Below are 25297 nucleotides of genomic sequence, written 5' to 3' on the forward strand. Positions count from 1 at the left end.
ACGAGAACTCATAGCTTGTGACTGGTCACCCCTGAAACACCTACCATTAGAAGAAGCAGTCAAATACTTTAATTCCAAATTCTTGACCACCCTTGACTACCATGCCCCAACTCGCACAATTAGATGTAGACCTAAAACAGCCCCATGGCTTTCCAAAACTACCAAACAAAAAATCCTCCAAAGAAACTCTGGACCACCTGGCGGACTACTAAATGCCCCACAGATCAATTAAAGTTTAGGCAGTTAAGAAATGAAAGCAAAAAAGCCATTCTGTCATATAAAAGAAACTTTTACTGTCACCTACAACAAACCCACCAAAATAAAACTCAAAAATTCTGGTCTGGCATCAATAAACTGATACACCCAGGTCACTCAGTCACACCTAACCCCTTAGGCTCTGAACACAACAGCCCCAATCAAACTGCCAATTCTTTCAATACTTTCTTCAGAGACCATTCATTCTCTTGCCAATCAGCTATCCCCTGACACATCTTCTTCCTCCCATAACACTAACAATCCCCCACTATTTCAATTTCAACTTGTTCCTACATCCCTTGTCTGCACCCTTATTCAGAAACTTAAACCCACCACTCTTGCTGCAGACTTATTACCTGCAGAATACCTGCAAAAAAGCTGCTAAAGCTATAGCCTACCCCATATCTATCCTCATCAACAGAACTATCTCTGTGGGAACCATCCCATCACTCTGGAAAATATCACATATTATCCCGCGGCACAAAGGTGGTAACTCCAATGATTTATCTAACTACAGGCCCATAGCCATATTATCCCCTCTGGCTAAAATCATGGAGAGGTGCATTCATAAGCAGTTATTAAACCACTTACTAGAAAACAACTTACTAGCTATCTGCCAACATGGCTTTAGACCATTTCACAGCACCACCTCTGCTCTCTTATCCTTCACCGACTGCATCAATAAAAATCGTAATAATGATACTCTATCCTCGGCTCTCTTTATCGATCTGTCAAAAGCTTTTGATATGGTCAACCACCAGCTACTCATAAACTTACTCAAAAACTTGTCACTAGCTCCACCTGCTATACAGTGGTGTCAATCCTACCTAAACAATAGGCAACAAGCCGTACTATGGGAGAATAGCCTGTCTTCCCACCTCACAATTATCCTTGGAGTCCCTCAAGGCTCCATACTCAGTCCTCTCCTCTTCTCTATCTTTACAAATGACCTACACTCTGTAATACCACAAGCCACCTGTATTCAATACGCAGATGATTCCACATTAATATGCTCAGCCACATCAGCATTACAACTGCAGTCTCTTACCCAAAACGTGTTTAGCACAGTAGAGAAATGGCTCCTTGACCGATGTCTCATTCTGAACCCAAAAAAACCCCAAAAATGCTATTATTCACCCCCACTCGCAGAACCTCCTCACTGAACTTTAATGTTACACCTACTAATGGTACTGTTATATCTCCTGATCCTACCACAAATCTACTTGGGGTACTAATTGATAATAACCTTTCCTTTGAGCCCCATATTAACAACACTATAAAAACAGTTAACAAAAAAATAGGATCCCTCTATAGAATCAAGCCCTTTCTGACCCCTTTAGCCCAGACCACTATCGCCCATACCCATTTAATCTCAACCCTTATATATGCATCCCCTATCTATACTAAACTATGTAAAAGCAACATGAACAAGCTTTCCATCTCCTACAATAATATTGCAAGATTTGCAACTGGGTCAACCTACAGAACCCATCACTGCAACAATCTTAATCAACTAGGCTGGTTAGAACTGTCAAATCTAATTCTACTGAACCAACTAATAGTGGCCCAAAAGATACTGTATCAACCTTCAAATACTCCAATACTCACTAACCTAATCACCCCCTACGATAACCTAAAGTCCCTGCGCTCAAACAAATTACTAGTTCAAGTAAAAAAAAAATCAATAATCTGGCCGGCGATTCACTGTTCTCTAACGCAGTAGGAAAAACCTGGAACACCCTCCTTGATCACCTAACCTCCCTATCCTCAGCTCCCCTATTTAAAACCAAACTTAAAACATATTTTAAACCTCACTGGTTATATGCCCCTGTGCTAATCCAGACTAACTACCACACTTGTGTCCTGACACTTTTCTATATACCAGCATAAGCTAGTTAATCCTTTATTAACAACAGTGTGCATGTCACTATACTGATCAATAGTGTATTATTTTTAATAATTAATCGTACACTAGCAAATAATGTGTGTGTGACTTTACTGTTCAATAGTGAGCTTTTTGCTTACATAGTTTTAAACATTTACTGTATAACTGTACTGTTTAATAGTGTGCTACATCTTTTTTATTCATCTTTGTATCTACATCCTTAGCTGTCTTTTAATAGGAATCATGTTACTCATATGTCAAAAGGCAAGGAACTGTTATAATAGACAAAACTTTACAATGTACCTATGCTATGTCTTGTAAATACTGCTCTGAAGTGTGGAGCTTTTCTGCCCGTGCCTCTACTGAAAATGGACATATATCCAGTTGGACCAGCCCGGTCAACAAATGTAAAATAAATAAATAAAATAAATAAATGTTGGTGATCTGTCTGCTTGTACATGCTGGTAAAGAACCTATTAGTCTTCCTAGCCATGTTACCCCCATCCACAAAATGTTACCTACAATCGATAAGCCACTTCTTACGTACCTGCTGCAGTTTGCCATTCAGCTTTGCACTACTAACAGTAATGATGTGGACTGTAATGGTTTAACTTTGACCATGCACATTCCTAGCCATGCTCTTTAACATGTCTGATGTCAGTCAGCTTAGATAAAGCAATGATACGCTCACATCAGTAGGGTTTACCCACCTCCAGCAAATTGCTTACTACCTTCTGCCAGCCATAATCCACCTAATGTCACACAAACTGCACAACAAACACATATACTGTATTGTATGTATGGGCATGCCAGCCACAGTGGTCAAAATTTAGCATCAAACATGTCTCTGATGGGTGCTGTATAACTTTTGGCAAACTGAATATTTGAGACAGTATTAATTTTAACTGTTTTGTTTGTTAAATGGCTACATGAGTGTGGTCCAGAGGCCCTTTTCAGCAACAATCTGGACATAAGGGCAACAAAAAATTATATAAAATACAAAAAAGTAAGCACAAACATCATTCCAAATTTCAAAATTTGTACCACACAAGATAGAAGCATTTATAAAAAAGACAGTATAAAATAAGTGCGGAACTTCATTTTATATAATCCACCTTTTCTAAAGTTCCCAAAGGTTATCATAAAATTTACCAGTCAGAAGAGGAACCAGAAAACAGGAAAGCAACAGTCATTAAGTTAGATATAACAATTTCAGGCACAAAGAGAAAAAAAAATGATTGTGTAAATGTTGTCACTTTTGTTTCGTTTTTACATTTCTGTAACAGGTTATTAGAATTAAAACAATAAAATAGCTCAAATTAAATAAAAGCCTTACCTGCTTTAATTCTTTCACCTCATCCCTTAAGGCATACACGGTGTCTACAAGGCTCCTAGAAAACATATAAAACAATTATGAAAAATAAACATCACGTCGTAGTGATGTCAGATAAATAAGACTTGGGAATGGCATTGTATAGATACAATAAACCATGTGCAAATAGCTGAAGGAACTTGTTAAAAGTGTCAGAATATTTTAGCAGCAAAAATACATAAATAACATGAATCTCAGTTTACTATAAAGCTCCCAAACTGATATATAAACATCAAACTATATTGTTTGTCTTCAGTAAGGAAGTACAGCATTAAAAAGTGGAAACGTTGTCATTTCCCAAAACCAAACTGAAAAGGTAGGATTCAGGAAAAAGTTCATACTCCCTCAGTATGTTTGATGTTCAGTGCGTAAGAGTGGCATTCAGTAAGGACTTAAAGTCTGATACGTAGTGTGTCTGCGAGGGTCACCAATGACAGAATACATACCATTGATTCACAGACTATGTTGACGACACATTTGTAAGTGAGTTGCACTGATGTACCACTGCTATACAAGAGCGAGTCAGTGACAAACTTATTGGTACATAGTGCAAGACTAATACATATGGGGCATTCACAGACAGGGGTACTTGCACAACACAGTGTCTGGCTTTACAGCATGCAAGTGGAAGGGATATGTTTGAGGGCACAGCTGAGGAAATAGGCACATGTCTAGTACAGAGACATATAAATACATAGTAAAATGTGTTAAATGGTATAAACATACCAATAGCAGCTATTGAAAAAAAGCTGGAGGAACAGTTGTACCAGGTTATAGTGCAGCAGAACAAGAACAGGTAAGAAAAGAAGCTGGGTTTTAGAAAGTTACATGGCTATACTCCCATGCGTGTTAACAAATTCACTTTAAGGCTCCATATTTAGATCAGGAAACAGCAGAAAGAAAGAAAGCAGCAGATAGAAGATACAATGCCACAAGCAGCTTACAAATCTAAAGAGATGGAAAGTGGGAAAACCTTGGACAAGTGCACACTGACAAGAAAAAATGGTAGGCCAGATATCCCAAATCTGTGCCTCTCAGATTAACACACACGTCATTGTACACAAGACACAAAGTACTTGCTAAAATGTTCTAGTAATTGTAGTAGTTATTCTGAGCCACATCACATTCAAGGAGATGGAGGCCAAGTTACTGTTCCTGGATAAATAGACTAGTGGGAATTTCAAAGCTGGCACAATTCTGAAGAGGGGTCCATATCAGTATTAAAGAACAGGTTAAGAATGTCACACAGCTGACTAATGGTCCCTAAACAATCGGAACTAGTCTGCAGGTTGTAGGCCTGTATCTTATGGGAGCTGTTACCCTTCCTCTCTTTTCCTGATCTCCTTGGCCACTCTACAAACTTTGCAAAAACTATCAAAATGTTTGGCAGCATATTCATGCTTACTGGCATGTTAGAATCTGCCTTCTTCTCTTACATTATACTCATGTTCCCTTTACACCTATGTAACCAAGGAGAACCAGCAACTATACCATCTTTTGTGAAGTAATTACTCCTTAGATTGATATTAAGGTATTAAGGACAATATTTTACAAGGTAATTTTTTTGTTTGCTACCTTGTAGTCAACTGTATACTCTGGTCTGCCTTTCATGTATAACACTCAAACTTGTGTATTAAGTGATATGGTGTAGTGTATGGCATAACATGACAATAGTAACTGCACAAAAATGCAGGAACAGGCATACAAGTGTTTGGAATTGGTATGCTACAGTATAGTGAAGAGAATTATGAAGGCCTGTGAGGTGTTGTATGTAAAGCAAAACCAGTGCACAAAGAAATTCAGGAGGGAACACACACACACAGACACAGACACAGACACACACACACACACACACACACACACACACACACACAAATCATTTAATTGGAAGGTGCTCCCAGATCACCTCTGAAATGGGATAGATGTGTACAGTGGGCTTTCCCAGTTAACAAATGTATTAAAAAAGTATTCTGTTACAGTGCAATGAGCAAACAATTGGTGCTACACATAGGAGATACACAGTATGAATAAGAGAACTAGTGTAACTTACAAACTGTGATACTGCCTACCAAGGCTGCCAACAGGTTACATGTTAAGCCTCAGTTGTGTGTGAATATGTTCTGTAATTCTGCATGCTCCTTCCTATACACTTAGTATTAGACCAATGCTCTACCATATCCACTGTGTACAGCCTTCCTGTTACTATATCATAAGCTAATCCTACTGCAGTAGCACAGTACCTCATCACTGTCAAGGACACTAGCTTGCTGTGCTTACATACTGGAAACAGCCCTCTAGCACAACAGTGTAATACTTTGTGACATCACTCACTGAAACCCACATGAGATGCAGCTGAACAGTAGGGTGATGTATTTCACTTGGGGTCGAATCATGTTCACTCAACAGTGCATAAGGTCACTGTAGAACAGTGAGCAGTCTGCTCTTACATGACCACATATGTAGTGTTAGCATCATGGTACTACCTTGCATTGTGCCATGAAATACTCCCGGGGACTTTGTGTGCTGTTCTTACAAAACTGCGCATAAGAAGCATACAGTCCCCCTCAACCCCACCTCAGCACCTTCTGTATTAATACACAGGGGCACATCATGTTACATTATGCACCCTTAAGTAATGTACTCCTTAGATACTTGCTGCACTATACAGCACATAAGACATATAGCCTGTCACACAGTGTACTCACCTTACTGACATAATCCCCTAGGTACCTGCTGCTCTATAAAATACAGAGACACACAGTGTACGACACTGCCCACTCTCTAAATAATGTAACCCCTGAGTACCTGCCGCACTAAGTAACACACACACACACACACACACACACACACACTATACTCTCTAAATAATGCAACCATCTGTGCCTCCTGCAACATATAATACAATATGATATAACATAATTATAGCAGAGACACAAGATATCACGTAGTGTTCCCCTCAAATAATGTAACCCTGACAGCCTCCTATACCACATAATACAAAGGCAATGCATGCCACACAGTGTACCCCCTATAATGTAACCTTGAGTGCCTCCTGCACAGTATAATACAAAGATGCACAGCATGCCAGATAGTGCACCCCTCAGATAATGCAACCCTACACATACGTCACACAGTGTACTCCCAAATAATGTAATCCTGAGTGTCTCCTGCACAACATAATACAAAGACACACAGTATATCAGACAGTGCACCACTCAAATAATGTAACCCTAAAATATGCTACACAGCGTACCCCCAAATAATGTAACCCTGAGTGCCTCCTGCACAATATAAAACAAAGATGCACAGTATGCCAGATAGCACACCCCTCAATGTAACCCTAGACATATGCCACACAGTGTACCCCCAAATAATGTAACCCTGAGAGCCTCCTGCACAATATAAAACAAAGACAAAGTATGCCGCACACTGCACCCCTCAAAACATGTAACCCTACACATGTCACAGTGGTCTCAGTAGATAACCTCCCTATGTCTAGGATTGGTGAGCTGGCATCATTTGCTTACTGCCATACTCCCTCACTGGCACCTACAGCACCCAGAGTCCTGGTCAAGAGTGGCCTGTCTACATCACAGTTAGGGCTTTATCCCTTTTGTGAGAGAGAGAGCTGGCACTGATAATGACATAACTAAGTGCAGAATTGGTGAAAGGGGAGAAAGGTGCAACAGTGTCTCAATATCAAGGGCTTGTAATAGCGTAATATGACGGTGTTGGTGTTTTAGGAAAAATTAAAGAAAAAAAGAAGACAAAGACTATCATTATCTGCTCCCCTAGAAACTAAATATATGAGAGGAGGATTTCTGTAAAGGACACACAGAAGGAATATTATTAAATTACAGTATTTCTTAAATAAATAAACATACTTACATACATCTCTGTATAAGTGTGTCATCATGAAACAATAGTATGACAAAAAAAAAAAATACAAATAAGGACAACAGAGATGCAACACTGTCTTACTTTTCTTCGATTATGGTATGACCATTACTTGACTCTTCAATGATTAATTTTTCTTCCTCAGGCAGTAGGACTTGTGGAGCAGAGTCTTTCCGAGAAGCTGTAGAAAAAGGAATCAGTAAGGACTGCTGCACATGAAGTCAGAAGAGCTAAATTATATCTAAATTTATATCTAAAAATGAAATGAAAAAACAGTACTACTAAAGCAAGACACTATGAAAGTACAGATTTTTGTTAAAAAATACTCTGCACCTAATGTTACACTAATACAGGGCGATTTGCTAACATGTGCACGTGATGAATTAAAAATAACACTGTTTATGGACATAGTTAAAGGCAATGCATATAAAAATTCACACAATGGTGAGACTGAATGAAAAAAAGAAAATGTTTTCATATGACTCCTGCAGTCTGCGTACAAGTTATACCATCTCTCACAGAAGTACCGCTCATGGTCAGGATGTGTAGTGGTTGCAGGAGTAGGTACAAAGAATGGAAATAAGGGAAGGTCTTGGGGTGAGCAAAGAGACACAAAGGATGTACTGCAGAAGGGCTAGAAGCACAAATCTTCACGGGTCTATATTATATGAATGAAAGTTCATATAATCAAACCCTGTAAACAGCAAAAATGCCGGACTTCGAACCCTTTATTGGGTTATACCCCCTGCTAATTATATATACCAACTCCGAGATTGTACTACAGTGAGGAAAGGGCAAATTTCCCGATCTTCACTGTACTGTGATCTCACAAAAAAACACATCAATGAATGGCATTTTTGCATATACCGCCGTTCGATATTTTGGACTTTCGTTCTTCTAATAGGGACCCATCTTCACCACACACCTACATACACATTTTAGTGTGTGCGTGTGTGTGTGTGTGTGTGTGTGTGTGTGTGTGCGCAACTGCCATGGGGGTGCCATCAAGACCTACTTTTCTTATGGAAAAGTGGAAACATATTTCCTGGAACTGCATCCACAAGCAGGAGGGTCAGGGTGCACAAAATGCCAGTCAGCATGTTCTGCCATTTGCTGTAATGCAAGCTCCAGACACTGTAAGAAAAGGGCATTGGTTTGTATAGGGGGAATGGCAGTGGTCACATTAAAAAAGACCAAGTCATGTTGTGTAATATGGCAGTGTATTGCATACTGCTAAAGCACACTACTTAATGATGCACAGAAATGTGCCACTTTAGCACATCTGACAGATTAATTGGCATTATTTATATTGACAGCTGTATGAGCATTATAAAATGTTATGTCATGGCAACTGAGCATCACAGTGGGCCAGAACTGCAGTTCATGCACTGCAAGTATGCAAGCACAAACAACGTGATTAATGAAACTGCTGATCTCAATAGTCATGCAAGCTTATCGACACTCGATTGCTATCAGGAACGTGGAAGCTGTGGCTAGGAAAGCTGTGATTGGCTGCTGTTTGAAGTACATTTACTGGATTAAACTGGCCTTAGGCTGTGATCACTTGTTTTGTGTGCACAGTGAAGGTGATGGACATGGCTGCTCCTTAGGGGTATTTTTTTGTTGTACAGGCCTGATATGGATGCTACAAAGCTGATGATTTATTTACTTATTTTACATTTGTTTATTGGGAAAGTCCGAATGGACACAGGTCCTTTTTCAGCAGATGCTTGGGGAAAAAAAGCTCTGGTATTACAGTACAAAAGTTACAGAAGTTGATAGATATAAGAGACATTTTTAACATTTTTACAAAAAGTTACATAATGATAGGGTAAACTGTTCACAAGCCGTAGATACTTACATACTGTAACTAGGAACAGACAGATTACATAATGCTACCCCATCAGTTCATTTTGATGAAAATATTTACATAATATATACAACTGACTGAGTGATTTTCCTCAGCTATGCTTTAATCCGAGAAACACATCAGTTTAGTACTATAACTGGAGTGACCTTCTGTGTTTTTTTTTTTGTTTGTTTTGTTTGACTAGTATTCAGCCGAAGCCATGCTCTGTGATGCTTTAGGCTGCCGGCTTGCCTGCTGCTGTCCATCTGTGCTGTGAATCACAGCAAGAACTACTGCCCTGCTGGGCATCTTCATTTGCATAGCTACTCCACATCTGGTCCATCTAATGTACACAGACTCGAGTCTGAATATGGTCCTCATTTTCCCGGCTTTTGTGACTTGTGTAGAATTGTATGTGTAGCGTTCTGTGTAGAAGCCTTCCACATTGCTGATCATGTGTGCTAATACCATTCCCAGTGCAAAGAATGATATTATGATGGATAACAAGTAACATTATGATTAGTCATGACACACTGTAACAAATAGCAGTATGATTAGTCAATAGCAGTACGATAATGACACATTGTAATAACTAGCCGTACAATAAGTCATGACACACTGCCTGTGTTCTTAGAGACTGCCTTCCAGACTTGTCTTGTGTCTTTCGGCTTTTCCCGGTTAGGGGTCGCCACAGCGGAACTCCGGTCCGCTAATGATTGGCAGTAGATTTTTTACGTGCCGAGTTGCCAGCCCTGACGCACAACCTTCAACGAAGGTACGCCCATTCACGCATGTCTCCACACAGAACACGCTTTAGCTGAGAATCGCACAGGACGTCTTACTGTGAGGCGACAATGCTACTGCAGCACCACCACCGCAGTTAGACTGCCTTCCAGACTATCTGCAAATATACAGAGCTGAGTATATTTTTTTGGTTATAGAGTTTGTTAATTGTTGTCTAGATCTCTGTTGAAACTGTTGTCTCACTGTTCTGAGAGACTGATCTGCAAATATACAGAGATGAGTATATATTTTTTGGTTTTAGAGTCTGTATTGTTAGTTGTTGCTTAGATCTCTGTTGAAACTGCCCCCCCCCCCCTCCATTTTCTGCCGTGTCTTCAGTTGGTATAACTGGTTTTCACAGCTTGTGTGTTATCTAAGTCAAAGATCACTTAATTTGACCTGTTAGTAACAGCCTGCAATTAATTGCTGGAACCTGTGTTCTGAGAGACTGCCTTCCAGACTATCTGCAAATATGCAGAGCTGACTATATTTTTTTGGTTTTAGAGTTTGTACTGTTAGTTGTTGCTTAGATCTCTGTTCCCTCCCTATTTTTGGTTTGTAGTTTAAATTTGGTGGCTTTTGCAGTTGCCCAGCCCCACTGTAGATTTGATCTGGGACACTCCCCCAGTCCCATCTCTTTACCACATTCTACCTAATAAACTCTTTCTGCACTTGCTTTTAGTCCCTTTTAATTTAATTGCATTTTTTAAAAACTGTGTTTGGTCTAATATTGCTACATACTCAAGTGTGCTAGCTTGCACTGCATGTGAATTTTGCTACTTTTCTGTAAAAAAAAAAAAAAAAAAAAGGTAAGCCTGTTTCCTACCTTTCCTGTAACTAGTGTTCCAGATACATATTTGCTGTATCCAGGACTGTATGTAAGCTTCTGAGCCCCCAAGCCTTTCTGTGCTGGAGGGAAGCCTTTTAGCTTATCAGTGGGAGTAGTAAGCACTAGGTAACCTGTATACCACATAAGGAGTGGTTCTGGCCCAGAAATTGTAGTTACTGGGCGTTTGGGCAATCTCTTCCATCTCTCTCAACTTTCTGATTTGAAAGCCTGCATTTACACTTGTTTCTGTCCTGTAACTCGTCTAGTGCAGATATAGATTCTTAGTTTTAGCATTTAAATTTGTTTATTCATGCTCAGAACTTGTAAGCACTAAATAAGCTACTAATTACTATAGCACACAATCTTCCTCATTATCTAGAGAAAAAAACAGTTTTTGTACTTGCTTAGAGAAAAACAGCTCTTGTACTCACTTTCCCCACTTATCTAGAGGAAAATAGTTTTTTATTCGGGCATGTCCAAGGGTCAGCTCCCAGTGTTCTCTCCTATCTGATGAATCTGGGCATCTTGAGGCAATGTAGAAATTACCTCACGTACACAGACAACCCTCTCCTCCTACCACCCAACACTACAACCTGTGAGAGATGTACTTATGTGGAAAAATACTGAAGTCAACATATTTTGTATTCTGTATTTAAAGGGTTAAGCAGAAAAATGTTCACTGCATGCAAACTGAAATGTTCTGGAAAATGTTGATCACTGAGGAATGCAGGAGTTAATCTTAAACTGCTGATAAGAAAGTTAATGGTGCAAGAATAACTGTGGTACTGGCTGGTAAAAACAAGTAATCAAACTATCAATTTTAATGAAAGTCCTCTGTGAATGCGTGTATGCGTGCAGGAGGGTCTATATAAGGAGAACTTAAAGTACAAGTAGCCAGACTGCTGGCATATTACTATCATGTAGCAGGTCTCCATGCATGTAAAATAAAGCTGTTTTACTTGCTTACAAGAACTTGGTGTGATTCTTCCAGAATATGTTAGAAGAGTAAAATCTTCGACATAACTGGCTAACGTTAGGCGGCCCCTGCACGCGAATCGAACAAAGAGAGGCTGAAAACCTGCAGGTGGAGAGAGATCAGGCTCTCCTCGAATGAAAGACCTCCAACTGAAACAGGTTGAAATTAGAGGCCAGTCACTCTTTCCAGATTCAATCCGTGAGGTGGCAGCAAAACAGGGCGGAGGAATCACAAAGGTAAGCAAAAAGAAAAGCTATTTTTGTTGTTTCTGATTGGAATTTTTGTCTAAATTTTAAGGGACTAGTCAAGGGAGAAATTTAATTTTCTCAAAGTATAAGGAGTATATGTGAATAGATTCCATATACAAGAGATCTCAGGAACAGGAATAGTTTCTCGTAAGAGAAATGGGAACAGGAACCAGTTGCCAAAGGCGACAAAACTGAAGATGAAAAGTTTATGTTTGATTTACACCCAAAGAATGTAAAGTATTTAGATAAATGGAAAAAGAACATGGGTTTAGTGGATGTTTAAATAAGTCAGAATGTCAAAATCTAGTAAGATTACTGCAAACAGGCAGGAAATAAGACAAGGAAGCAAAAGAAGGTAGGGATTCCCCAGGCACAGAAATGGCTGGAGGAAGCAAATAAAAGACATAAGGAACAAAATTTGAAAAAAGGGTGTGGTGATTCAAGTGAAAAGATGTGTACTTTGTTCAAAAGGAAGATAATGAAACTTCCATAGTCAGTCGTAGTCACCAGAATCCCTCGGCCCCTCCCATCCAGTATCCAGACCCTGCACAGGTTATTGAGGTGCCCCGACCAGGACCCACCGCAATACCAGGCTTCGGTGAGTGGCCCCCCCACGCCAAGTATTATATTACAGAGAGAGCCTGCCAACACTCTTGACTTACGCAGCGGAAGTATTAGGAGAGAAGGGCACTGGAAAATTAAGGAGAAGGTAGATCAGGAAGGAGAGGAATACCCACTGATAGAAGTGGCAAATCCTCAAGCAGGCGCAGAAGGCGAGGGTCCTACCATATTGGTCACCGACCGTGGACCCGTGATGATATCCAGCGGTAGAGGGATTCCCCATCCAAAAGTAGATATCGTAAATTCCATACAGACGTAGGGGGCATGAGAATGAGTTATAGATTAAACACTGTAGAATTTGAACAAGTAATAAGGCAAATCCTAGGACCTGATTGGCACCTTATTTGCGGAACTTGGGACCCCCTGCTACCAGAGGAAGGGGGAGCCTTGCCGTTTAACTCCGAAGTGTGTAGAACCAGAATAAAGACTCTCCTAGATAAAATAGAAGAACATTGGAAGCCCAAAGCAGATTGGACTTGCATTAATCAATGCGTTCAATCAGATGACGAAACCGTAGACAATTATCTACATCGTCTCACACAATGTTTTGATGCTCATAGTGGGTTGATTAAGGCAGAAAATCAGGCAAATGACTCGCCCTATGAACAGCAACTGAAAAATGCATTCCTAAAGGGCTGCAAGACAGCCATTGGTAACTTTATACAAAAGCATATGATCACACACAGGACAGCACGTCTACAGCCCCTTATGGATTATGCTAGACATGCTGAGAAATACCTGAAGGAAAAAAAAGATAAAAAAGCCCAGACTTTTACAGTTAGTGAAGATGGAACTTTAATGTTAGTTCAAGGTTCCGCAAATCGCGGAAGAGGGAGTGGCAGGGGAAGAGGACGAGGACGGGGAGGCATAAGTCATTCTGAGGATTTCGAGGGTAGGCAAAAGAGGGGGGAGTGTTTTAAGTGCGGTAAGAAAGGACATTTCGCCAGAGATTGCAGAGGACCGGAGAAACCGATGGTTGCTTCCGGTGGTACCGCATGACTATATGACGGTCAAAAAGACGTAGATGGAGGGTATGAGGAAGAAGAAGAAAGTGAGAATGGGGAAGTAGGTACAAGTGAAGACGATGGGTGGGGACAGGAAATGGCAGAAAATGAGAAATATCAAATGGTAAATCTAACAGCACTAGCATCAACTATGCAATTGGAATCCCAACCAGTGATCACATTGCAAGTTGAGGGTCGAGACATAGAATTTCTTTGTGACTCAGGGGCTTCACGAGCGTTAGTCAGAAGTACTGCCATATCATCCGATGTTACCTCGGATGAATATGTGCTTGTAAAAGCAGCAAATGGTCGATTTACAAAGAGCCATTGTCCAAACCTATGTGGTTTACCGACCCAGAGACGAACCAAACCATACGGTTCCGAGTAATAATTTCAAAAATCTGCCCAGTACATTTACTAGGAAGAGATTTAATGCAAGTGTTCGGTATAGCAGCCGTCCCAACCTCCACGGGATGGTGGCAAGGAGAATAGAACTGAATAGTGCAATGCTATTAGAGGGCAGGGAGATCTCCATTACTGGTATAGTAATGATTTGATAGAGACAGGCCCCAGAGTGTAGTGACGGCTCTTACAAATTTGGCATTAAGCAAATACGGCATAACAAATCCAAGGTGTCAGATCCATTACATTGCACAATGTATTACAGAAGATGTGCGGACCTGATTTAGAATACGAAAAGAAATTTCTTAGTTTTAAAGTCACCAAACTAGTATTGCATAGCCTTTTTGGGACACACTAAGTAATTCTGCAGTCACATGTAGCCTTACAAGGGATATGCAGCTGCTGTATAAGAATGAATTAACCACACATATTTCAGTCACGGAGGGTGAAGGAATGTCATGGTACCTCGTGGGTAAGAAAATAACTGAATGGGTAGGATGGACACCAGAACAGTTGGCAGGTAAGGGCATTCAGGTTCAAAACTTAACTGGGTTACACAAGCCAGACCGACCGTGCACCTCAGGGAAGACAAACCGATACAATCCCCTGGGACATTATGACTATGTCTCCTTACCCCATGGAAGAATCTCAATTGCAGATGATTCCAAACTCATTATGGTCAGAGGGTCAGCACGATATCGGACTGATTAGAATGGCAGGACAGGTAAAGATTACACCCAAGTCAGAATTTAGACCTCATAAACGGCAGTATCCCTTGAGCAGAAAGGCAGAGGAGGGCATTTTACCAGTAATCACAGCACTTTTGAAAGCGGGAGTATTAATTCTGTGCACAGACTCACCGTGTAATACGCCCTTATTTCCAGTAAAAAAACCGGATGGGACATGGAGGATGGTACAAGACTTACAGGCAATAAATGCCGCAGTGGTACCTCGGGCCCCCATAGTCCCGGATCCGTCTATTCTGCTGAACGATATCCTTCCAACGGATAACTACTTTTCTGTAATTGATATCAGTAATGCCTTTTTCTCTATTCCCTTGCAGGAAGATAGTAGATTTTGGTTTGCATTTACGTTTATGGGCAAGCGTTATACCTATACCAGGTTACCGCAGGGATACTGCGGAAGTCCGACCATCTTCTCACAAGAGATGTCCACCAATTTGGCTCAGTTCCAACCAGCCCAAGGGTGCCACCTACTGCTGTGCGTGGATGATATCCTCCTGGCGCGACTACGGAAGAACTCTGTAAGTCCGAGACTATTCGACTACTACACTTTCTGGCACACGAAGGACATAAGGTAAATAAGTCTAAGTTACAATTTTGTAAATTAGAAGTACGTTACCTGGGTTATACTATCTCTGGGAAGGGCAGGCGATTAGATGACAGCAGAAAGAATGCTATTTTACAAGCCCCATGCCAACTACAAAAAGAAATGATGTCCTTTTAGGCATTACGAACTTCTGTCGTAGTTGGATTCCCAACTACGCTGAAGAAGTGCACCCGCTATCAGACTTAATTTTTGCAATACCGATGGCGGCAAAAGATTTGCTGCACTGGACAGACAAGGCAGTACAGGCATTTACTAGGATCAAGCAACTGATAGCTGGGTCAGCAACATTGGGGTTTCCAGATTACAGTAAGACCTTTATACAGACTGTAGATTGCAAGCAGGGATTTATGACATCTGTTTTAATGCAAATGTATGGAGATAAGTTAAGACCATTGGCATTTTACTCTAGCAAATTAGACTCAGTAGCACGAGCATTACCACACTGTGTGCAAGCAGTAATTGCAGCCGCTTTGGCGGTACAAGCGTCTGCCACGTTGGTATTGTTCCATGATCTTACGTTAAAAGTCCCGCACTCTGTAGCAGTCATCCTTCTGCAGGACAAGTTAACATTTCTGTCACCTAGCAGACATTTATCTTGTATGACTACGCTGTTATCGCAGCCACACATGACAATTGAGAGATGCACTACCTTAAATCCAGCGACATTGCTACCTGTTGCTGAAGACGGTATTTCGCATGTATGCTTAGATCTCATACATTCTAAAGTTCTACCAAGACCGGATCTTAAAGATCAACCCTTACTACATGCGGACTGGACACTGTTTGTAGATGGGTCAGCACGCAAAACAGAAACAGGCACCACGCAGGTAGGGTATGCAGTTACTACTGCAACTCAGATAATAGAGGCAAGACCACTGCCCGGGAACTTATCCGCTCAAGCAGCGGAACTGATTGCTGTGACAAGGGCATGTCTCCTTTCAGAGGACAGGAATGTCACTATCTATACGGATAGTCAATATGCCTTCTCTACGGTGCATGTGTTTGCTCAGCAATGGAAAAATAGGGGGATGGTTACAACCTCGGGGAAAGACATTATGCACAAAGACCTAATCCTTGAATTACTACAAGCCGTCCAACGGCCACGGGGTTTGGCCATCTGTAAATGCGCTGCTCATACCCGTGCTAAGGACCCAGTATCACTTGGTAATGCCCTAGCAGACAAAGCAGCCAAAGAGGCGGCTATGTCCAGTACCTTTTCACTTGAAACCACACCTACAGAATTACAACCAACAGATAAATTTGATTTGCAAACCTTACAAGTCATGCAGGAACTTAGCACAGTACAGGAAAAACAACGCTGGACTAGGTATGGTGTTAGGCAGAACAAAGGAATCTATGTGGGACCGGATAATAAATATGTTTTGCCTACTAATCTTTTTAGGTATGCAGCACTAGTTGTGCATGGCCCTTCCCATCTGGGCCCTGCAGCTATGGTTAGAATTATCCACCTTACCTTTTGGACTAAGGGTTTCATTGCATATGCAAAACGTTTTTGTCTATCCTGCATAGTATGTGCTAAATACCACGGAGGAGGGGTCAGAGTTGCTCCGGCATCATTTCCAACACCCCCCTATCCTTTTCATACAATATGTATGGACTTCATCGAATTGACCCCGGCACAACTAAAGAAGTTTGTGTTAGTAATAGTAGATGCATTTACTAAGTGGGTTGAGGCTTTTCCGGTGACACATCCGGATGCTCAATCAGTGGCTAAAATTTTGGTCAATCACATCGTCCCGCACTTTGGACTTCCTACACGCATCTACTCTGACAACGCACGCATTTTGTCAATCAGATCATACAGAAACTGTCTACAGTTTTCCAAATTGAATTGAAACACCATTGTGCCTACCACCCACAGTCAGCAGGGTTGGTGGAACGCCATAACGGCATTCTAAAAGGCAAGTTGAGAAAACTCATGGCACATCAGTCTTGGATTACCTGTCTACCTCTAGCCCTCCTTTCCATGCGCACAACTCCCACCTCAAAAGGAGTCACCCCATTTGAGTTGTTGTATGGGAGACCTTATTACGTCCCGCAGTGGCAAAACTTGTTGCCTGCGGAACGTGAGGGGTGAGGAGATAGCTGAGTACATGAGGAAAATGCTGACCAATACTAACAGCTGTTTAACGAATGATTGTTTTTCAGGTTCAAGAGGCGACAAGATCACGGAAATCAGACCGGCGAGTGGGTCTGGATCAAAATAATAAACGCAAGAATTGGGCATCCCCAAATGGGAGGGCCCCTACCAGGTGCTAATCGCAACTCCAACAGCAGTTCGGATTAAAGAAAGGTCCTCATGGATCCACCTAACGCACTGCAAAATCATAAAACATTTTAAGTTAAATAAAGACTTGAGTTCCCCTGAGGAACAAACAGACAGCAGCAATCATGAAGGACAATAATGAGAATAAGAGAAAATGGTTCTATTGCAATGTTTTATTGTTTATAACTATTGTGATTGTAATATTTCTGTTTTGGACATTTCTGTCTTTTAATGAAGCTAGCCATTCAAAAGAGACAAACACACCAGCTGGCATCCAAACTTTAATACATATCAAGCGATTAAATATGCATATGCATCCTCAATGAATGTCTCAAATTGTTGGGTATGTACTGCAATACCTACTGTACACAGTGGCTTAATGTTAGGGACAGCCCCTCTGGGAATAAATGATACTTGGAATAGTTTGTTGTTTGAAACCACAGAAGTACCACTGAGAGACAAGGTGGCGCTGCCTCTTCTGGGGCCAAAATGGAACAGTGTGTTTTCAAAAGATTGGGAAAGTTAAGGTGGGGCTGAGCCAATGTAATTTGACAATAGTTCATAATTGTACCCTAGAAGGGCAGTGTGAGACCAAGTTTGGAGCTATAAAAAAAGACATCAATGTAAATGATATTAGTTTTGTTGAAAAAATGCTGTATGTATATGGCCTGTTATTTAAGGGCTAAAGCCAAATGGGAGTTATGAATTTGCAACCAATATTACCATCAAAACAAATGATTGTTATTTTATTTGTGGTAGGAAAGCATATAAATGGTTACCATATGGCTGGTCAGGAAGTTGTTTTTTGGGATATCTGATACCAGCTATCAGGCACGCAAATGCGTTGCCTCAAGGTAAAATACGAAATGCACGTTCTCTTAATAAACCTATTAATCCCGTTGGTAACATTGATGCGTCATGGATTTATCACCATGACTTGGCACACGTCAGCAGCAAAGGACTCTCACATATGGACCTAGGCGATGATGTAATTGCTTGGGCTGGTATTTTGCCAGCATATGGGACAGTAAAATCCATCTGGGAACTGAGAAAACTGTCAAAACTGTTAGAGACTCTGAGTAATGCGACATTTTCAACGCTAGAATTGGTGACGGACGAGTTAACGGCGATGAGAACAGTAGTGTTGCAGAACCGTATGGCGCTCGATTTCACCCTAGCGGCGAAAGGAGGTACTTGCGCTCTGATACACGAGGAGTGCTGCTCGTTCATTCCTGATAACGAGCACGCGATTCAGAGCCATCTTGAAATAATTCAACAAGTTTCTGAACTGACTAAACCTGGTCCAAACCCCTTGACTGACTTTTTCCAAAATCTGTTTGGAAACTGGGGTTCTGTGTTGATGAACATTTTAATTGCTGTATGTGTTGGTGCAATCATATTTTTGCTGCTTGGCTGCTGTTGCATACCATGTATCAAAATGATAATATCGAAGGTTATCTCTGCCAATGCTACAAAAGCATATTTCTCTGATTATGAGAAGGTATATAACGTATCTGGGATTGTGTAAAATAAACAGTATACAAAATGTTGTAAGAGGGGAAATGTGGAAAAATACTGAAGTCAACATATTTTGTATTCTGTATTTAAAGGGTTAAGCAGAAAAATGTTCACTGCGTGCAAACTGAAATGTTCTGGAAAATGTTGATCACTGAGGAATGCAGGAGTTAATCTTAAACTGCTGATAAGAAAGTTAATGGTGCAAGAATAACTGTGGTACTGGCTGGTAAAAACAAGTAATCAAACTATCAATTTTAATGAAAGTCCTCTGTGCTACGTGTATGTACGTGCAGGAGGGTCTATATAAGGAGAACTTAAAGTACAAGTAGCCAGACTGCTGGCATATTACTATCATGTAGCAGGTCTCCATGCATGTAAAATAAAGCTGTTTTACTTGCTTACAAGAACTTGGTGTGATTCTTCCAGAATATGTTAGAAGAGTAAAATCTTTCGACAACTTATCTAGCCAAACTGTAGGTAAAGCTCTCTCCAACCAAGAGTGAACTTGACAGTCATGAGGAGAAGGTAAACATTTGCACCACACCACACTCATCACATAGTCTCACTAAATCTACACCACCAAAATCCACACATAGTAACACAAAAACATTCGCAGAGGCTCTCAATAATATTCTGTCTAAGCAACAGAGACCTCCAAAGCAGAAACGCAAGAAACCTCCATCCCCAACACAACCCAAATGACACATAGCCCACAGACTCAGTGTGCCACTCAACTACAGCCAATAAGGCAAAACAACGTACCCAACACACTAGTCATAAGTGACTCTATAGTCAGGCATACTGCTGTCCCACTCACCAAGCTAAACAAGGAGAAGGTTACTGTCAGCTGTCTGTTGGGTGCCAGGATCCGCCACATAACCCATGCACTCGGGTCACTCCACAACAAGTACAAATATGACTCTGTCATTGTCCATGTTGGTGTGAATGACTTGAGACATACCTCCCTGGACTACATGAAAAGAGACATGGAAGAGCTCTCCGATCTTGTAGCCCAGGCAGGTATGACCCTAGCCCCGAGTAGCATTCTGCCATCACCCAGAATGATACCGCAGTACAAGGACAAAATGATTGATTTCAACAATTGGCTAAGCTTCTGGTGTCATTCTAAGGGGATCCAGTATCTGTCTGCTTGGAATGACATGGTCAACAGACCACAATGCTTTGCCACAGATGGCCTGCACCTGTCGCCCCTGGGATTCCAGATACTGGCTAAGGCTCTTGCTGCCCCTATAGTGCCTTTTTTAGGCAAGGTTCAAATAACAAATTCACCACCATAACAGGAACAGGCAAGCAAAAACTGAGGGTAATGCTACTCAATGCTAGAAGTCTAAATCTCAAAATGCACTCACTCGAGGCACTCCTTAAAATGGAGAACATCAACATCTGTGCAGTGACTGAGACCTGGTTCAAGGCTCCAGAGAGCACCCCTGCACTACCAGACTATAACTCATACCACACTTTTCGGCCATGTAACCTGGACCGAAACACCAAAGGTCGAGGTGTGTCCATATTCATTAAGGATATCCACACCTCCAGGCTAGTTGCTCAGCATAATGCATCCGAGGTTATCCAAGTGCAACTAACTCTGGGCAAAACTGCAATCCAAATTGTAGCTTGCTACAGATCCCCCACCATGCCCCAGGATTCCCACTCCTCTTTTCTTGATGTACTGGAAAATATTAGGGTTCAACCAAACACCCAAACAATGAGCGACTTCAACTACCCCACCATTAACTGGGAAAACTACTCATGTACCAACTCCTTAGCTCAACGCTTTCTGGAATTCATAAACTCCAATGTCCTGGATCAACTATTCCACACCACCACCAGGGGCAACAATATCCTAGACCTAGTCATTACCAACATGAGTGACCGGTGTTCCACACCTGAAGTCAACTCCTCGTTGGTCCGATCTGACCATAAGCTAATCACCCTTGATATCCACATCCTGCCCCCACCCCCCATTAAGGAAACCACAGTAAAAAATTTCTCCAAAACCAACTTCATGCTTCTTAAGACAGAAGTGGTGAACTTTATGACACCCATGCAGATGGACAATACAGTTACAACTGCTGAATCCTACACTAATGCACTCTATAAGCACTTATACGAGTGCATGGATCATGCTATCCCACACAGAACCAAGATGCTATCCTCCAAAAAAAGGAAGCAAATCTGGTGGACCCCTGCCATAAACAAACTGTACAACAGAAGGAAGAAACTGTTGCAAAAGAGAGTAAAATCCCATGAGTGGAGGAGCTCCCTGGTCAGCTTCAGTAAGAAGCTGAGATCCCTTATAAGATCCTCCAAAGCTAGCTACGAGAACAAAATCACCACTAATTCCAAGGACAGCCACAAAGCATTCTATAGCTATGTCAAGAATCTCGATGGCAACACCCAGATCTGCTCTGAGTTACAGCACAAAGGCAAGAAAATTACAGAACCAACTGATATTGCCAACATCCTGGCAGATAGGTTCAGTGCTAACTTTACCTCCCTCTCACCCCCTAAAGGGCCCATATCTATACAGGAAGAATGCAGAGTCACTGTAATCACAACTACGCAGGTAAAAGCTGCACTCTCTAAAGCCAAAAACACAGCATCCATGGGACCGGACAACATCCCAGGCTGCATTTTACACGAACTTCAGAACGAACTGGCTCCCCACTTAAGCACCATGTTCAATAATAGCCTCGCATCAGGCTTTGTGCCCACTGAATGGTGCACCACAACAGTTATCCCACTCCACAAAGGGGGAGCCACCACTGATCCCGTGAACTATCGACCTATTAGCCTGACGAGCCTGATCTGCAAGGCCATGGAATGTATCATCATGGAACTCATAAACAAAGACATTGGTAACCTCCAAACTCTGGATCCCACCCAGTTCGGGTTTGTGAAAGGCAGATCATGCCTCCTGAACCTGATCGACTTCTTTGAGGCAGTCACCAAAGCCATAGATGAGGGTAAGGTGGTTCACACAACCTGTCTTGACCTCGCCAAGGCTTTCAACACCATCCCCCATTCTGGAATTATAGCTAAACTCAATAAATTAGGTAAAAAACCCTACGTCACAAGATGGGTTGCCAATTGGCTCACTGACAGAACCCACACTGTAAAAGTTGCAGACTTCAAATCTGACCTCAAAGCAGTGATAAGTGGAGTACCACAGCTTTCCGGCCTGGGACCTCTCCTGTTTGGTATCTACATTTCTGAAGTACAGGCCAACACAGAAGGCCTCTGGCTAATGAAGTTCACAGATGACTGCAAACTAGGAGCCATAGTCAAGTCCCCAAATGATGTGGACATCCTACAGAAGGGCCTCGCTGAGGCAGATGCCTGGTGTCAGAGCCATGCCCTCAAGCTCAATGCCAAAAAGTGCAGTGCCATCCCCTTTGGTAAAAACTCTGTACCCATGAATTACCACATAGGCAGCAATCTACTTAACACCGAATGCATGATAAGAGACCTTGGGACCCAGGTGGACAGTAGTCTCTCCTTTGATAGTCACATCGCCACAGTAGTCAGGAAGTCCTTCTATGTGGCACACCTCATGATAAAAGGGTTCTGATCCAGGAAAAAAGAGGTCATTGTTCCCCTCTACTCGACACTCATTAGACCCATTATAGAGTACAATGTCCCTTTTGGAATGTACCTCACAAGACATCTGCAGCAGCTGGAAGGCCACAAAAGTACCTCACAAAGAGGATTACTGGCCTCAAACAAATGCCCTACACTGACCGCCTCAAAAAACTCCAGCTTTACTCTGTAGCATATCACCTACTCCGAGGTGATCTCTGCCTAACATATAAAGCTATGTCAAACCCAGAGCTGTTGGACACGCTACACCTAAAGAAATCCCAATCCCTCTGAGCTACACGCTCTAGGGACCTAAACCTTGTCACCACAATAAACAGGACATGCTGGAGGGATAGATTACTGTCCCAGAGACTTCCCATACTCTGGAACAGGCTACCAATCTATGTCAAGCAAAGTTCTTCATTAGCACTCTTCAAGAAAAATTTTGATGAGTGGATGGGAAATAGGAAATACACCCTGGGGATCACTTCTGTGTCTCTGCTTGACAGTGGCACAGGAAAATAACTTTCTTGGGTGGCATAAACCAGGGAACTTTGTTGGCTAGGCTTACATAGGCCCTTGGGCTGATAGCCTAGTACCTACCTATGACTAGCAGTATGATTGGTCATGATATACTGTAACAAGCAATAGTATGATTAGTCATGACATACTAACTAGTAGCAGTATGATTAGTCATAAAACACTGTAACCACTAGCAGTACAATTAGTTGCGGCACACTAACAAGTAACAGTATAATTAGTCATGACAAACTGTAACAAGTAACAGCAAGATTAGTCATGACATAATAACTAGTAGAAGTATAATTGGCCTTGACACACCATAACAAGTAGAAGTATGCTTAGTCATGATACAGTGTAACGATCAGCAATATGATTAGTCATGACATGAATGACTAACAGTATGAATAATCATGATACTCTGTAAAAAGTGGCAGCACGACTAGTTATGACACACTATAACAAGTAGCAGTACGATTAGTCATGACAAACTATATCAAGTAACAGTATGATTAGTCATGGTACACTAATGAGTAGCAGTATGATTAGTCATGATACACTGTAATGAACAAGTAGCACCATGACTAGTCATGACACACTAATGAAAGAGAAGCAGTGTGATTAGCTATGACACAGTGTAACAAGTAGCAGTATGATTAGTCATGACACACTGTAATGAGTAGCAGTATGATTAGTCATGACACACTGTAATGAGTAGCAGTATGATTAGTCATGACGCACTGTAATGAGTAGCAGTAGGATCAGTCATGACACACTGTAATGAGTAGCAGTATGATTAGTCATGACACACTGTAATGAGTAGCAGTATGATTAGTCATCACACACTGTAATGAGTAGCAGTATGATTAGTCATGACACACTGTAATGAGTAGCAGTATGATTAGTCATGACACACTGTAATGAGTAGCAGTATGATTAGTCATGACACACTGTAATGAGTAGCAGTATGATTAGTAATGACATGATGTTTGAAAAGCCGAGTGAGTGACAGAGGTTTCCACATAAGCTGTTGCAGATACTGACTCTGCCAGCTCTAGTCACTTACTAAGCATACCAGAAGAGGAGGATTTACCAAATGGAGTACCATATGAACTCCATACAGAACTGCCTACTCATCCTCTATCTGGCAGCAAGACGTACAACGGCAGTGTCCTCTATTAAACAATTCTATATTTACGAATTTCTAAACAGGATAAAAAATTCAAGGTGAAGACTGAAAATTCAAAGCAAAAAAGAAAAGCAATCATCCTCTTCCGAATAACTAACAACTAGATAACTAGAGGTTTAATATATGATGCCATTCAGATTACAACTGTTTGCTGAGCATGAAAAACAAACTGCTCATGTATGATGCCAGTGGCAAGTGCTAGTTTTCCTGCACTGCAGATGTATTAGTTATATTGTGGGCACACTTATTTAATCCATTTATACAAACAGATACTGAAAGAGGTACTATTCCAAACGCAAACACATACAGTTTAGAAGGATCATCCCTCAGGCATCTGTATGACGCTAAGTGGTGGGATAGAGCTTTTAGGGTCTTAGAGAGACCTTGCGGGTCTGGAAAAGTTGCAGTCTCTCAAGCTGCATAAGGTGGTTGGTGAAGTACATGTTGAAGGGTGCATTACATTCAATTCTTTGGACCTTGATGAAATACCATGAAGAATAATCTATGCAAGGTAGAAGGATTTTCTAACCACGGTGGTGAAAATAATGTTTATTATCAACATTTGCATATAAGTTCATGATGATGGTGTCAAATTTAAGTGGAATGCTATCTATATGGTAAGCAGAAATGATGCAAAATTTATCAAAAGAAACCATGCAACATTTCTTGGTGTTGAGGGTAAGCCTGTGAGCAATAAACCAATCATTTGATGG

The 25297-nt window shown here is 41.3% G+C and overlaps 1 protein-coding gene across 5 annotated transcripts in view; it reads right to left on the reverse strand.

Moving 5' to 3' along the window:
- The window catches only part of ARHGEF6 (Rac/Cdc42 guanine nucleotide exchange factor 6), a 1746213-nt gene that overhangs the window by 23068 nt on the left and 1697848 nt on the right, over positions 1 to 25297 (reverse strand). For all 5 annotated transcript variants that reach the window (XM_044065305.1, XM_044065303.1, XM_044065304.1 and 2 more), the window contains 2 exons: positions 7494 to 7590; positions 3477 to 3531 (listed from right to left, as the gene is read on the reverse strand). In XM_044065305.1, coding sequence (XP_043921240.1) covers positions 3477 to 3531; positions 7494 to 7590 — 152 coding nt within the window. The remainder of the gene's footprint in view (positions 1 to 3476; positions 3532 to 7493; positions 7591 to 25297) is intronic.

Source organism: Protopterus annectens, chromosome 3.part0, assembly GCF_019279795.1.
Source record: "Protopterus annectens isolate FY-2018-M chromosome 3.part0, PAN1.0, whole genome shotgun sequence".
Classification (NCBI taxonomy): Eukaryota; Metazoa; Chordata; order Ceratodontiformes; family Protopteridae; genus Protopterus; species Protopterus annectens.